The sequence below is a fragment of the Salvelinus fontinalis genome, chromosome 10, assembly GCF_029448725.1.
Source record: "Salvelinus fontinalis isolate EN_2023a chromosome 10, ASM2944872v1, whole genome shotgun sequence".
In the NCBI taxonomy this organism is placed as follows: domain Eukaryota; kingdom Metazoa; phylum Chordata; class Actinopteri; order Salmoniformes; family Salmonidae; genus Salvelinus; species Salvelinus fontinalis.
Window position 1 is genome coordinate 16,184,791 of NC_074674.1, and position 15,820 is coordinate 16,200,610.

General features: G+C 44.7%; 1 protein-coding gene across 10 annotated transcripts in view; it reads left to right on the forward strand.

Annotated features, from left to right (window-relative positions):
• Window positions 1-15,820, forward strand: part of fcho2 (FCH and mu domain containing endocytic adaptor 2) — a 101,566-nt gene that overhangs the window by 56,487 nt on the left and 29,259 nt on the right. For 8 of the 10 annotated variants that reach the window (XM_055935881.1, XM_055935884.1, XM_055935885.1 and 5 more), the window contains exons 11-17: window positions 231-255; window positions 550-606; window positions 694-754; window positions 981-1,156; window positions 7,744-7,768; window positions 10,815-10,857; window positions 11,081-11,160. In XM_055935881.1, the coding sequence (XP_055791856.1) occupies window positions 231-255; window positions 550-606; window positions 694-754; window positions 981-1,156; window positions 7,744-7,768; window positions 10,815-10,857; window positions 11,081-11,160 (467 nt within the window). The remainder of the gene's footprint in view (window positions 1-230; window positions 256-549; window positions 607-693; window positions 755-980; window positions 1,157-7,743; window positions 7,769-10,814; window positions 10,858-11,080; window positions 11,161-15,820) is intronic. The other 2 variants (XM_055935882.1, XM_055935888.1) reach the window with 1 other exon arrangement.

The following is a 15,820-nucleotide window of genomic DNA, read 5'->3' on the forward strand; positions in this document are numbered from 1 at the left end:
AAATACTTCCAATAGAAGTAGTTGATTCGGCCAAGTTATTTGAAAATTCACAGAAAACAAGAATTTAAATAACAAATCATCAAATACTCATGTAACCCAGGTTTGGTGTCCTGATAGATGATACTCCTTCAGCTTCGTTGGACTCGATGATAAAATGTTTAACTTTTATGACCATGGCTTTTATATGAGAATGAAACTACTCTTGGTTGTTTCTTTTGGCATGTTCTCAGGGAGTCGACAGAAGTTGAACCTGCTGTGAGTACCCTTCAGTTAAATACTTTAAAATGGCATTTATTTGAATGACATTCATTCAATAGTATGTATGATACTGTATTATTATACTAGTGAATTATTTTGTAGTGTCGTCATCATGCAATAGTATTGCAAATATTTGTCAATTATTGTAGAAATTGTTAAAGTAATTAAATTAGTTGAAGTTATAGTAATCCTCTCTCTCTCTCTCTCCCCCTCTCTCGTTCTCCGCCTCTCTCACTCTCTCCCCCTCTCTCACTCTCTGTCTGTCTCTCTCTCTTCTTCCCTGGGCTGTAGAATAATGCCAACGGAGCTCCTCCTGGGTACTATGGCACCATAGACTTCCAGAACGCTGTGAGTATCACACACACACACTAACAACAAAATACCACAGCAAGTTATGTGCATAAATGACCCAATATTTTGTCGTCTCTCTTCTAGAATGTCCCCACGGTTGACGAAGATGGCTTCTGTATCAGACCGGAAGACCGCAACGAAAATGATATCCTCCAACACTCCTCAATGCTTTACACTGTTCAAAAACTCTTTGTATTCAAACGCATTTTATCGTTCTTTTTGCACCGATCCCATTCTAATATGCATTCAATAAGATGTAACTGTTGGTTTCATGTTACCATATCTCCGTGAAGCCACTATATTGTCATTGAGCCACTAATCTGTCTGCCTGTGTGGTATGATCTGTTCTGCTCCTTAACCGTGTGTTCCACATGCCAAAGATAACTCGTTCTATTCGTCGAGTGACTCGGAGGACGAGGATGAACCCAGGAAGTTCCGCGTGGAGATCAAGCCGGTGGCGCCCAACAACGGGACGCACCAGAGCCGAGCCTCCATCGACGAACTCAAGGCCTCCATCGGAAACATCAGCCTGTCGCCACCAAACGCGGTACGTCAATTCTGTAGTCTTTACAACTTAAGTTGATAGAAACCTGTTGCTCCACAGTTCTGTCAGAGATTCCACTCACATATTGTAGACAGTCACAAACGTTTTGGTCTTCTGTAGCTCAGGTGGTAGAACAGCATGGTGCTTGCAATGTCAGAATAGTGGGTTCGATACCTGGGACCACCCGTAGGTAAAATGTATGCACGCATGGCTAAGTTGCTTTGGATAAAAGCATTTGCTTAATGGTGGTATTATTATTATTATATATTATAATACATTATGATAAAAATGTTATTTGTCACATGCGCCAAATACAACAGGTGCAGACCTTACCGAGAAATGCTTACTTACAACCCCTTAACCAACAATGCAGTTCAAGAAATAGAGTTAAGAAAATATTTACTAAATAAACTCAAGTTAAAAATAAATAAAAAGTAACACAATAAAATAACAATAACGAGGCTGTATACAGGAGGTACCGAGTCAATGTGCGGGGGTACAGGTTAGTCGAGGTAATTTGTACATGTAGGTAGGGGTAAAGTGACTATGCATAGATAATAAACAGTGAGTAGCAGCAGTGTAAAGACAGGAGGGGGGGTGTCAATGTAAATAGTCCGGGTGGCCATTTGATTATATATCAGTCAATAATGAAGGAGTCCTCCATACTTGAATACTTTGAAAAGACCAAGAAAGTGTTTTGGGATAAAGGAGATCCTATATCCTACAATGTTAAGACCAAGAAAGTGATATACAGTACTACCATTATCACTCTAGGCATGTACATACAAAACAAATTTATTCTGATCTATATCCTATCTAACTCCATAAGATGTTTCCTCTGTACACTTCATCTGGACCCATTCACTGACCTTAGTACGTCTACCCTCTCAATTTGCCTGTCTGAGGAGCAGTACAGTTTCCCCCTGTCTGTCTGTCAGTCTGTCACATCTCCTCTCTAACACTAGGGGGCAACAGTACATTGTATTTCTCCTGTAAGTTCTGGGAAACGGGTACTTATCAAAAAGCTCTCCTTCTGACAAACATTATTAGACAGTCACTGTATCATTCATATTTGAAAGTCTTTCCTGAGGTATTCCGTTCTGCCTGTTTGGACCATTGTCTCTGTTCTCTAAGATGAGTCACTGTGGACAGTGTGAGTGAGCTCATTCAGAAAGTTGAGTTTTTCTTGAACGATTGAAATTCAATCGTCTGGAGTTAGAATTCAAACATTATTTTTCATTTGCTTGTGTTTGTTATTTACAAGACCGGGAGTATGGAGAGAAAAAAATGTCACAAATAGTCTCCACTTTTGGACACTTGTTTTCTCTCTTACTTGACTTTAACACATGTACATCTGTTTAATGGCACAGGTGGAATGGCAATATCTCTAGTCTCTCGAACACTCTATTTAACCCCCTAGAGTCAATGTCCGCACCGCCACGGAAATCTAATTAACATCATATTTTAAAAATCCTCATAAATCTATCAGTTTAAGCTAGAGATACTTGTTTTTTTTCCACCCCCATCTGCCGATGTCACACTTCTGCATCTGCGGTGAAAGATACAGAGCTAGAGGTGGTGTTCTCCGTCATTTATGACCCCAACCCCGCGAGCGTCTTGGGACTTGTCTGGAGTCAGTCCTGCCGATCTGTCAACTTCTTTCTGTAGCGTCCGAACAGTTTGAGCTACACACTACACCCCTCTGTGGAAAGGTGAGACTCTCGCGAACATGTACGTATCAGATGTTTTGCTCGAGGATGCCCACAGGCCTGACGAGACTCATCTGAAGGTCCCCCGGTTCCAGTTTAAAAAAATAATAATATGAAAGTAGTGTGTGTATATATGGAGACTGTAAGGGTTTAGATACATGTAAAAAAAATATATCTGTCAGATATTTAGGACAGACACTTCAGAACAAACTTCCTTTAGATTTTTTAAGGGGGGGGGGGCTGCTATCTGTTGATCCATGTAGTGAATCTGTTATTCAGTACATTTGTATGAACTAATAGCAACATGATCTTTGGTATAACATTCTTAAAACAATTCCATATAGCTTAGACAAGGCTTAGACTGTTTAGTGCCAAAAATAAGGGGTTAACACTTTGACGTGTGTTTGTACGCTCAAACCGGTGTGATTAGAACGCTTATTTAGAACGTCCACTTGCGATTGACGTCAGTGTTTGAGCTGGCCACACTTCATTTTTTTTCACAGAAACATTTTGCACAGACAGTCTTTACAACATTATATCCTCAATGTGAGCCGTTTATTTTTGGATGCAATGTTCAGACATTCACAGAAGTAGCGACAGCATAACACAATTAGTCGTAGCACCGGGGAAAGAGTGACCTAACACAGGCGGTCATATTTAGCCAACTCTTGGCTGATAGAAACCATAATATTAATTAGCTAATAACAATTACTATATACAATTCATCACACCACAGGTGACCTCACCAGTAATCGAAATAATTGAGTAAACCACTTTTAAAAATCTGAAGTTATCAGACAATGTGTAGTTTGTGTACGCCGCCATGTTTGTTTTTTCGTGTCAACCAAAGATTAGAAGTTACAAGATGAGTTGGGTCTGTTTACCGTATGCATGTTGAATGGGGTGTGTCGTCTACCATCATTCACTTCCATCATTCACTTCCGGAAGTTTACTCGAAAGGTGAGTGAACCATCCCTTCACCTCATTTTGTTGTAACATATTTGGCCAGATTGCATTGCAAACATGGCACCACACATAGCTGGCAATTAACTTAGCATTAGCTCATCATAATCAGTACAACCTTCAAAAAGTTTTTTACACACATCATACAGTATGTGTACACTACAATCTATGCAAAATCGGAATGCATGACTTGTCACCAGTACTTGAAAATATGTAAATAAAACAGTAAATACATTATGCTCCATACATTCATACGGTGTGCTACAGAAGAAACGTAAACACAATGTTTAGAAACTAAAATGATAACGTAATAAGGCACTTTGATAGGAATGCACACGTCCAAAGTTATTTATTAGTAGTGAAAGCAATGAGGGTGCAACCCGGAAAATGTGCCAGGAAGGAAAAAGTTTGTGCTTGATCTCTTGTCGAAGAGAGAAGTTCGCCCGGCTCAGTAAAGCCTCAAAGGTAAATTGTCCGCAACAGTGAAATGGGCTACTTCTATGGGAATTAATGAGGTGGAACACACCTCAATTCAAACTGTTGTTAGAAAATAAATCTGGTTAGAAAATAATTTGAAATTGGTAAATTGAAATGTAGCCTATAGATAATTAGCAGGCAGTGTACCTTGGTTTGAGGGCAGCGTGGGTTAACTGTCCATTTTGGAACAGTGAGGGCATTCTGACATCACGCACATAAAAAACTCACTCTGGGGACGACCGTTAGATATTTGGAACTCACGCGTGGAAAGGTTAAATGCATTAAAAAAATGACCGTTTCCTGATCTTTCTTCCATCTCTCAGATATAGGACAGTCACTTCAGAACTAACTTCCTTTTAGGTTTGGTTTGGTTTTTTGGTGAATCTGTTATTCAATGCATTTGTATGGGCTAATAGCAGGAAGGCCAAACATTTTGAATGAAATGTTTTTGTATGTTTTTTTTAATACTTCAAAGAGTCTTAACATTCAGCTAAATAATCCTTGGTATGACTTTCTTAAAACAATTCCATCTAGCTTAGTAGAACCCCCCCCCCCCCCCCCCCCCGACTTAGACGGCAGCAGGGATGCCGCTTCTGTATAGTTAGTTGCGTGGTGTTACACAGTAGAGTCAGTAGACTAACACACACCACTTCACCCTGCTGTCACATCATGGCATGGCATGGGATAGGATGCTCTGGCATGCAGAGACTGTCAGAGCTGCACTGCACGCAAAGCCTGGCCTGACCTTTGACCGTTCTGCCTGGAGTTAAGCTCTCCGTTCAACCTTAACTGACTGACTAGCCATAAAATCTTTCAATCTCTGAGCCGCTGTCTTTCTCTACCTGCCTGCTCAGGTTGGAATTAGCGCCTGCCATTAAACTTCACTACAGTGTGCGTGTTTGTGTGCGGTAGGGGGCACGCTCAGTGTGCTGATTCTGAAAGAGCCCCCCCCCCCCTCCTCATATCAGCGAGAGGAGTCCTACTGCTCACTAAACAACTGTCACGGAATCTCTCTCTCTCTATCGTTTTCTCATTCACTCTGCCACTCTCTCTTTATCTCTCTCTCTCTCTCGTTCTTTTGCGCTCTTGTTTTATTAGGGTCATTTTGCTTCTTGGTTTGGACATGACTTGAATGTGATTATTTATGCACACTTTATAGGGGTTAGTCGCCCATTAAATGTGACACAGTGTGTAGAAATGTTTTTCCACATATGTTTTATTCATGCTGTTTGTTTTAAGCAGAGTGATTCCACTTTGGCGAAAATTCTTTCTTTTCTTGCTATTTTCTAAGCATTAAGGAGTATCTCGAGGAAAAACATTCTATGGCTTTGCCAAGGCCTGACCCTCTGACTTGGTTCGTTACAAATAATATCTCAGTCCAACGACAGAAAACAGCAACCTACTGTTTCTCTTTTCTACTTTGACTTTCACCTAAATACTGGACTATTCCCTCCGTGTCTTGTCTTTTATCGCTACCTTTAAATCTCTTCGCCATTTTTTCCCCACTTTAATGTTGAAGGAAACGTTCTGTGCTCAAAGTTCTTGAGTTAAAACATCTAGGTGACGAGACGAACATTGCATCATCTGGTGTGAATTATTGAAGACGCATTCCTTTTCCTTCTTCCTCCCCATTCTTTGCTGTTTGTCTTTCTCCTTTTCCTGCCCGTTACACTTCTGTGCTTTTTGTTCCTATTATTGAAACCACAGTTGGAAGCCGGAATGGTGTGTGTGTGTGTGGAGATCTGTAGCGTTTGTGTTGCTGGCTACAGCTGTGATTGAACCCATTTGCTGCTTAGTGCCTGTGGGACTAAACCCTGACCTCACGGCGCTTTGGTGGTTTAATGCTTTAGCTGCGTCCCTCTAAACCCCTTCTGGTTCTCTTCTTCTCCCTCTTCTTTTTTCCCCCCTCTCCTTATCTTTTTCAGTGTGTGAATAAAGGCTTCATTGGGATTGATGGTCCTAGTTTCCATTGGGTCACACACAAGTACATGCAGATCTTCTGTTGGTTGCCTCGACAACCGATGTATGTCCTCTGTCAGGGAGCTCGACTCGCAGTGTCAGTCTGTCTGTCTCTCCCTCTGTGTGTAGTACCTGATTGATCCGAGTGCAGGGTTAGATACTCTGTCCTGTCTATTCTGTGCAGCTGAATCTTTCCCCCTAGGTTTAATGTGCTATGTGTGTTTGAGGCTTAATCCTGTGATTTTTACAGTCTTTTAACACTGGTGTGAAAAAAGTTAATAGTTAATAGTACCGTTTTAAAGTTTCCATGTATCAATTACACTGAGTGTACAAAACATGAAGGACACCTGCTCTTTCCATGACATAGACTGACCAGGTGAATCCAGGTGAAAGCTATGGTCCCTTATTCATGTCACTTGTTAAATCCTTTGCAATCAGTGTAGAATGTAGATGAAGGGGAGGAGACAGGTTAAAGATGGATTTTTTTAAGCCTCGAGACAGTTGAGACATGGATTGTGTGTGTGCCATTCAGCGGAAGAATGGGCAAGACAAAAGATTTACACAATGTGACTTTGAACAGGGTATGGTAGTAGGTGCCAGGTGCACCAGTTTGTGTCAAGAACTGCAACACTGCTGGGGTTTTTCACGCTCAACAGTCTCCCGTCTGTATCAAGAACGGTCCACCACCCAAAGGACAGCCACCCAACTTGACACAACTGTGGGAAGCATTGGAGTCAACATGGGCCAGCATCCCCGTGGAACGCTTTGGACACCTTGTAGAGTCCATGCCCTGACGAATTGAGGCTGTTCTGAGGGCAGAAGGGTGATGCAAATCAATATTAGGAAGGTGTCCTTAATGTTTCGTATACTCAGTGTATACTCTCACTGTTCGGGACAATTTGGAGGGTTTGCGAGTACTGTGTCACCACTGATAAATGTAGCCTGTACTGCACATCTCTGTTTTTAGGAAGTATTATTCAGAAAGTAAGTTATAACACAAGTGTTGATTCTTAAAGAGTAATACGTTGAGGAACTTTGTGCTGTCATTTTAAGTAGGCCTAGTTTCAGTCCCTGTAAACAGGTAAAAGTGAATTGACCCTGCTCTACTCAATATATGTCCTAAGGCTGGGTAGTACTTAAGCCATGTCTTAAAATCATTTATAGTCTGTGATAATGGCATCTAAGTATGGATACTTTTCAAGCACGTTCCAGATACAAACATGTTTTTACATACGTTACCGCATCTACTTCAAATGTACTTTCCCTGGTCTTCGGTTTGTCTCTGTACATTAAGAAGTATGTTCTGGTTTTGCTAGGGAGTCTTTTTTTGTTGTTGTGGAGAATGAGGGCTGAAGTTCTCTGTGTGTGTGTGTGTGTGTGTGTGTGTGTGTGTGTGTGTGTGTGTGTGTGTGTGTGTGTGTGTGTGTGTGTGTGTGTGTAACTTATCCGTGCTGTAGTTAATTAGTGTGTTTATATTCTCAGGGTCAGATGCGAAGGAATCAATCCAGTGAGTATTTTATTTTACACTCCTCTTTCTGTCTCTCTCGCTCTCTCTCTTTCCTCCTCATCTGTGGCTGCGGCCAGGGGGGCTACCATTTGACTTTTCAACTTCATTTTTCTTAGCTCGGTCGTTTTTGAAGAGGTTCGCTCTTTTTTTTTTTTTTTTTCAAAATCCTAGCGACCTCGCCAAAACCAACACATCCCCAGCGAAAGTAAACACAGTTTGTTTTTTGTGTGTGTATTTGAGAAATGACTTCCATTCCCCCTCTAAGCTACGAGTAAGATGAATTGCTTAATTGCTTGTTTCTATTTTGCATGTCAGAAATTATATTTTTCCTCCTGCGCTTTGGCAACAATTTTGTATATTTTCCTACGTTTGATTTTCTGCTTGGACAAATAAGTGCTTGAACAAGTTCATTAATTATCTATGGAGGAATGCAACAAGTCACGTAGTCTCAAACTGTGAACTCACTATGAAGTATTAGTGGGGGTTAGCAAGTAAAGAATGAAGAAAGAAAAATATATTAATTATATTATTGATACACACTATACATTGCCTGTATACATGTACTGTATACATTGTTAAAACCCCTTGACTTAGTCCACATTTAGTTGTTACAGCCTGAATTCAAAATGTTATGAATATATACTTTTTTTTATCACCCATCTACACAAAATACCCCATAATGACAACGTGAAAACATATTCTCAGAAATGTGTCCCTTTCTCTTTTTTTCTTTTTTAATGAAATACAGAAATCTCATTTACATGAGTATTCACACCCCTTTTCTATGACACTCCAAATTGAGCTCAGGTGCATCCAATTTCCTTTGATCATCCTTGAGATGTCACTAGAACTTGATTGGAGTCCACCTGTGGTAAATTCAATTGTTTGGACATGATTTAGAAAGAAACACACCTGTCTATATAAGGTAGCACAGTTGACAGTGCATGTCAAAGCAGAAACTACACTGTGTAGTCCAAGGACTGGCTGTAGATCTCCTAGATATATCTGGGGAAGGGTATGAAACAATTTCTTGACTTGTGAAAATCTCCAAGGGCAATTGGAAAAAGTATGGAACTACCCTGGCCGTCCGACCGAACTGAGCAACCGAGAAAGAATGACCTTGGTCAGGGAGGTGACCAAGAACCCAATGACCACTCTGACAGAACTACAGAATTCCTTGGCTGAGATGGGAGAACCTGCTAGAAGGACAACAGTATAGCACTTCACCATTCTGGGCCATATGGGAGAGTGGCAAGATGGAAGCCACTCCTATGAAAAAGGCACATGTCAGCACGCCTGGAGTTTGCAAAAATGCACGTCAAAGACTCTGAAATCATAAGGCAAAGGATTTTGTGGTCTGATGAGACAAAAATTGAACTCTTTGGACTGAATGCAAAGTGCTATGTCTGGAAAAAAACAGGCACAGCTCATCACCTGTCTCATACCATCCCTTACTGTGAAGCGTGGTGGCAGCATCATGCTATGGGGATTATTTTCAGCAGCAGAACTGGGAGACTGGTTAGGCTATAGCGTCTACTAAATGATATACGTAATTGAGGGAACAGTGAATGGAGCCATATACAGGCAAATCCTTGATGAGAACCTGGTTCAGAGTGCAAAATACCTTCGACTAGGGCAAAGATTTACTTTCCAACAGGGGCGGCAGGCTAGCCTAGTGGTTAGTGTTGGACTAGTAACCGAGAGGATGCAAGTTCAAATCCCCGAACTGACAAGGTACAAATCTGTCGTTCTGCCCCTGAACAGGCAGTTAACCCACTGTTCCTAGGCCGTCATTGAAAATAAGAATTTGTTCTTAACTGACTTGCCTAGTTAAATAAAGGTTAAAAAAAATCTAAATAAAAAATGTCCCCAAACATACAGCCAAAGCAATGCTGGAATGGCTTCAGAACAAGAATGTGAGTGACCCAGCCAAAGCCCAGAAAATCTGTGGAAAGACTTGAAGATTGCTGTTCACCGCCACTCCCCATTTAACTTAACAGAGCTTGAGAAAATCTGCAGGCAAGAATGGGAGAAAATATTCAAATCCAGATGTGCAAAAAGCCGCCAAAGGTGCTTCTACAAAATATTGACTCGAGTGTGAATCCTTCTGTAAATGAGATATTTCTGTATTTCATTTTCAATAGATTAGCAACATTTTCCGAAAACATGTTTTCACTTTTTCATTGTGGGCTATTTTGTGTAGACGGGTGAGAAACAAATCTGATCCATTTTGAATGTGATATGAATACTTTCTGAAGGTTTAAATAGCACCACTTTATTATCCCTTCATTCAAATCTCCATCATATCAAGTTATAGTTCTAAAGTATTTTATCCATTTGATAGAGTTAAGACTAATCCTCCAACTTTTTGATAGAGTTTAAGAGTGATAGTTCAATCCTTAAGACTGTTACTGGGTATATTTGGTAGAGATAAGAAATTGATAGCCATGTGTTCTACACGTGCTCAGGGCTTTTGGGAGTGTATTCCACCCCAGGGTTAGGCTCTCAGGTGCCAGGTGAGTACTATGTACCTCTCTAGTCAGTTTGACCTCCCACCACCACACGCCATGCCAGGTAGTCCTCCTGACCTCCACCTCAGTCCCACCGCCAACTGCCACAGCCTAGGCTAGTAGACCATACAGTACCTTGTTCTCTACAGCTAAAGCTAACATAGCTAGCCAATAACAATGCTATTAGCAATGCTTCAAAGCTAGAGATTTGCTAACACTATGGATATGCGGCTTTGTGGCTATATTTGCCACGGTCTTAGAGAGGATACACTTAAGTTTAAGTAGCTTGATCTAAACAAATATGTGTCCAATGTTGTTGGTGGGGAACCTCTGCTTCACATAGCACCTAAACGCACATTCTAGTTTGAGCCACGCAGAGCACTGCAGCCCTGTCCTTTAACATGGGGCTCTCTGCAGTGTGTGTTTTATGTGCGTGTCTGGTTGGGTATGTATGAGACAGGGTTTTCCTCTGCACCTACGTCACCTTGCGTGTGCTGAGGTTAAGTCTGTCATTTGTATGTTCTTTCCTCAACCAGGCGATGAGTTGGGAAAGACCAGGATTCCAGCGTCCTTCAACGAGTAAGTTGATGTCCCTTAACTTTCGCAGTTAAAAACTGGCTCAGAAACACTCGCAGTAAAAGCTCCTTGACTCACACCCTCTAGTGCCATTCTCTCACTATTTAGTAATTGCTCTAATTTCCATGTCTCTTTCTATCCCTACCTCTCCCTTCCCTGTGTCCCTACCTTCCCCCTGCCCCTCTCTCGCTCCTGCCCGCTCGCTCTCTCTTTCTCTCTCTCTAAGCAGTAGGCCTGCTTTCAATAATGACCTTCTCTCTCTGGATCCTTTCGGCCCGACCCTGGGAGGCTCCTCCTCATCTACAGGTAAGCCCCGTCCCCACCCACCATGTTTTCCCAGAGCTGTATAAACAGAGTTTCAATGTACTCCTATGGGTGGCTGGGTGAGTTCGGTGCCAACCACGGGGTTCTATCTAGATCACTTTCCTAAAGTATGGGTCGCGACCATGTTAATGGTGGGTTGCTGTGTGTGTAAATTTTATTTATTTAATATATATATATTATTTTTTTTACCCCCTTTTTCTCCCCAATTTCGTGATATCCAATTGGTAGTTAGTCTTGTCCCATCGCTGCAACTCCCGTACGGACTCGGGAGAGGTGAAGGTCGAGAGCCGTGTGTCCTCCGAAACACAACCCAACCAAGCTGCATTGCTTCCTTGACACAATGCCCACTTAACCCGGAAGCCAGCCGCACCAATGTGTTGGAGGAATACACCGTACACATGGCGACCGTGTCAGCGTGCACTGCGCTCGGCCCCCCACAGGAGTCGCTAGTGCGCGATGGGACATGGACATCTCTGCCGGCCAAACCCTCCTCGAACCCGGACGACCAATTGTGCGCCACCGCATGGGTCTCCCGGTCGCGGCCGGCTGCGACAGAGCCTGGACTCGAACCCAGAATCTCTAGTGGCACAGCTACATAGCACTGTGATGCAGTGCCTTAGACCACTGCGCCACTCGGGAGGCTCTTGTATATATTTTTTTATGATCTCAGTCGGGGTCTGAACTTATTAGAATAGTAGAATACACAACGTGCAATTAAAACATGTGCTTGTGCATCAGCAGTTTTTCTCTTGTAATGTCAGTCACTAACAGTCACTCAATTAGTCATGTCAGCTAACAAGTTTTAGATTAGTAAGTTAGTCTAGCCAGTTAGTCTAGAAATGATATCCGATACCGACCGGGCACATGCCCTGACCCCCAGGGTGCCCACATTTTGATTTTGGCCAAATGTGTGGAATTGCAGGAACTTAGCTTTAAAACTGCAAAGATTTAAAACTGCAAAGGACACCATGGCAAAATGATTAGAATTGCATGAAATGTGCTTTAAAACAGCACATTTTTCTGCAAGCCCCAAGGCAAAATGTGTAGAATTGCAGGAAATTTACTTCAAAACATAAATAAATGTTTCTCTCTGCTGTCATTTGTGTTAAAAATGTTTTTGGACCTGTAACAGTCCTGACCTGTTTTATGTTGTTTTTTATGTGTTTATGGTCAGGGCATGTGTTTTGGGTGGGCAGTCTATGTTATCTGTTTCTATGTTGGTTTCGGTTTGCCTGGTATGGCTCTTGATTAGAGGCAGGTGGTTTGCATTTTCCTCTAATCAAGAGTCATATTTAGGTAGGGCATTTTCACTGCTTGTTTGTGGGTGATTGTCTCCTGTGATGTCTTCGTTATGTTCGATGTATTCACTTTTGGAGCTGTTTGGCTGTTCGTTCGTTTTGATGTACGTTCCTGTTCGTGAGTTTACGTTTGTTGATGTGAGTTTATGTTCAGGTTCCGTTGTACGTCGTTTTCTTATTTTGTAGTTTGTTAAAGTGTTTGTTTTCGTGTCATCGGTTTTCGTTATTAATAAATAAAGATGGCATATTTCCCTGACTCCGCATTTTGGTCCGAAGATCCTTCTCTCCTCACCTCTTCCGAGGATGAGGAGAGCGACAGCCATGACAGAATCACCCACCAACAAAATGTGACCAAGCGGTATGGGAAAAATAAACGGAGTAAGGGACAGAAGAAGGAGCAATGGACATGGGACGATGTTCTGGATGGAAAGGGTGTCTACACATGGGAGGAGATCCTAGCGGGTAGAGATCGCCTCCCATGGGAACAGCTGGAGGCACTGAGGAGAGCGGAGGCTACCGGAGAGAGGAACCGGAATTATGAGGGGACACGTCTTGCACGGAAGCCCCAAAAGCCCGTGAGTAACTCCCAAAAATTTCTTGGGGGGGGGCTAAAGGGTAGTGGGCCAAGGGCAGGTAGGAGACCTGCGCCCACTTCCCAGGCTAACCGTGGAGAGCGGGAGTACGGGCAGACACCGTGTTACGCAGTAGAGCGCACGGTGTCTCCTGTACGTGTGCATAGCCCAGTGCGGGTTATTCCACCTCCCCGCACTGGTAGGGCTAGATTGGGCATTGAGCCAGGTGTCATGAGGCCGGCTCAACGCGTCTGGTCTCCAGTGCGTCTCCTCGGGCCGGCATACATGGCACCTGCCTTACGCATGGTTTCCCCGGTTCGCCTACACAGCCCGGTGCGGGTTATTCCACCTCCCCGTACTGGGTGGGCGACCGGGAGCATTCAACCAGGTAAGGTTGGGCAGGCTCAATGCTCAAGAGAGCCAGTACGCCTGCACGGTCCGGTATTTCCGGCGCTACCTCCCCGCCCCAGCCTAGTACCTACAGCGCCTACACTACGCACTAGGCTACCAGTGCATTTCCAGAGCCCTGTTCCTCCTCCACGCACTCTCCCTATAGTGCGTGTATCCAGTTCGGTGCCTCCAGTTCCTGCCCCACGCACTAAGCCACCTGTGCGTCTCCTAAGTCCTGTACACACTGTCACTTCTCCCCGTACTAGTCCTGAGGTGCGTGCCCTCAGCCAGGTGCCACCAGTGCCGGTACCACGCACCAGGTATAGAGTACGCTTTGAGAGTTCAGTGTGCCCTGTCCCTGCTCCACGCACTAGTAGGAAGGTGCTTATCATTAGCCCGGTGCCTCCAGTTCCGGCACCACGCACCAGGTCTACAGTGCGCCGTATCCGGCCAGAGCCATCCGTCTCCCCAGCGCCATCTGAGCCATCCGTCTCCCCAGCGCCATCTGAGCCATCCGTCTCCCCAGCGCCATCTGAGCCATCCGTCTCCCCAGCGCCATCTGAGCCATCCGTCTCCCCAGCGCCATCTGAGCCATCCGTCTGCCAGGAGCCTGCAAAGCCGCCCGTCTGCCATGAGCCTGAAAAGCCGCCCGTCTGCCATGAGCCTACAGAGCCATCCGCCAGACAGGAGCCGCTAGAGCCGCCCGCCAGACAGGATCTGCCAGAGCCGCCCGCCAGACAGGATCTGCCAGAGCCGCCCGCCAGACAGGATCTGCCAGAGCCGCCAACCAGACAGGATCTGCCAGAGCCGCCAACCAGACAGGATCTGCCAGAGCCGCCAACCAGACAGGATCTGCCAGAGCCGCCAGAGAGCCATGAGCAGCCAGAGCCGTCAGAGAGCCATGAGCAGCCAGAGCCGTCAGAGAGCCATGAGCAGCCAGAGCCGTCAGAGAGCCATGAGCAGCCAGAGCCGTCAGAGAGCCATGAGCAGCCAGAGCTGTCAGAGAGCCATGAGCGTCGAGAGCCGTCAGCCTGCCATGAGCGTAGAGAGCCGTCAGTCTGCCATGAGCGTCGAGAGCCGTCAGCCTGCCATGAGCGTCGAGAGCCGTCAGCCTGCATGGACCTGCCAGAGCCGTCCAAACAGGACCTGCCAGAGTCCTTCAGCCGGGATCTGCCCCTTGTCCCGGTGCTGCCCCTTGTCCCGGTGCTGCCCCTTGTCCCGGTGCTGCCCCTTGTCCCGGTGCTGCCCCTTGTCCCGGTGCTGCCCCTTGTCCCGGTGCTGCCCCTTGTCCCGGTGCTGCCCCTTGTCCCGGTGCTGCCCCTTGTCCCGGTGCTGCCCCTTGTCCCGGTGCTGCCCCTTATTCCGGTGATGGTCCTTATCCAGGTGCTGCCCCTTGTTCTAGTGCTGCCCCTTGTCCCGGTGCTACCCCTTGTCCCGGTGCTGCCCCTTGTCCCGGTGCTAGCTGTTTATTTAGGGGAGGGTAGTGTTAGGGTGGTCATTAGAGGGGGTAGACAGAAGAGGGGAGTGACTATGGTGGTATGGGGACAGCGTCCTGAGCCGGAACCACCACCGTGGTCAACTGCCCACCCGGACCCTCCCCTGGACTTTGTGCTTGTGCGCCCGGCGTGCGCATCTTGAGGGGGGGGTACTGTAACAGTCCTGACCTGTTTTATGTTGTTTTTTATGTGTTTATGGTCAGGGCATGTGTTTTGGGTGGGCAGTCTATGTTATCTGTTTCTATGTTGGTTTCGGTTTGCCTGGTATGGCTCTTGATTAGAGGCAGGTGGTTTGCATTTTCCTCTAATCAAGAGTCATATTTAGGTAGGGCATTTTCACTGCTTGTTTGTGGGTGATTGTCTCCTGTGATGTCTTCGTTATGTTCGATGTATTCACTTTTGGAGCTGTTTGGCTGTTCGTTCGTTTTGATGTACGTTCCTGTTCGTGAGTTTACGTTTGTTGATGTGAGTTTATGTTCAGGTTCCGTTGTACGTCGTTTTCTTATTTTGTAGTTTGTTAAAGTGTTTGTTTTCGTGTCATCGGTTTTCGTTATTAATAAATAAAGATGGCATATTTCCCTGACTCCGCATTTTGGTCCGAAGATCCTTCTCTCCTCACCTCTTCCGAGGATGAGGAGAGCGACAGCCATGACAGGACCTTTCATTATGGGGTATTTTGTGTAGGTGGGTGAGATTAAAAAAAATATATTGAATCAATATTTAATCAATTTTGAATTCAGGCTGTAACACAACAAAATGTGTAATAAGTGAAGGGGAATCTGTACATCCAGAAGGCACTGTATAGGGAGGAATGGTCTATAATCCCAATATGTTCTCCAATCTTCTAAAACATTTTAGAAAAGGGCTCAGTCCTCGCAAGGGGAGG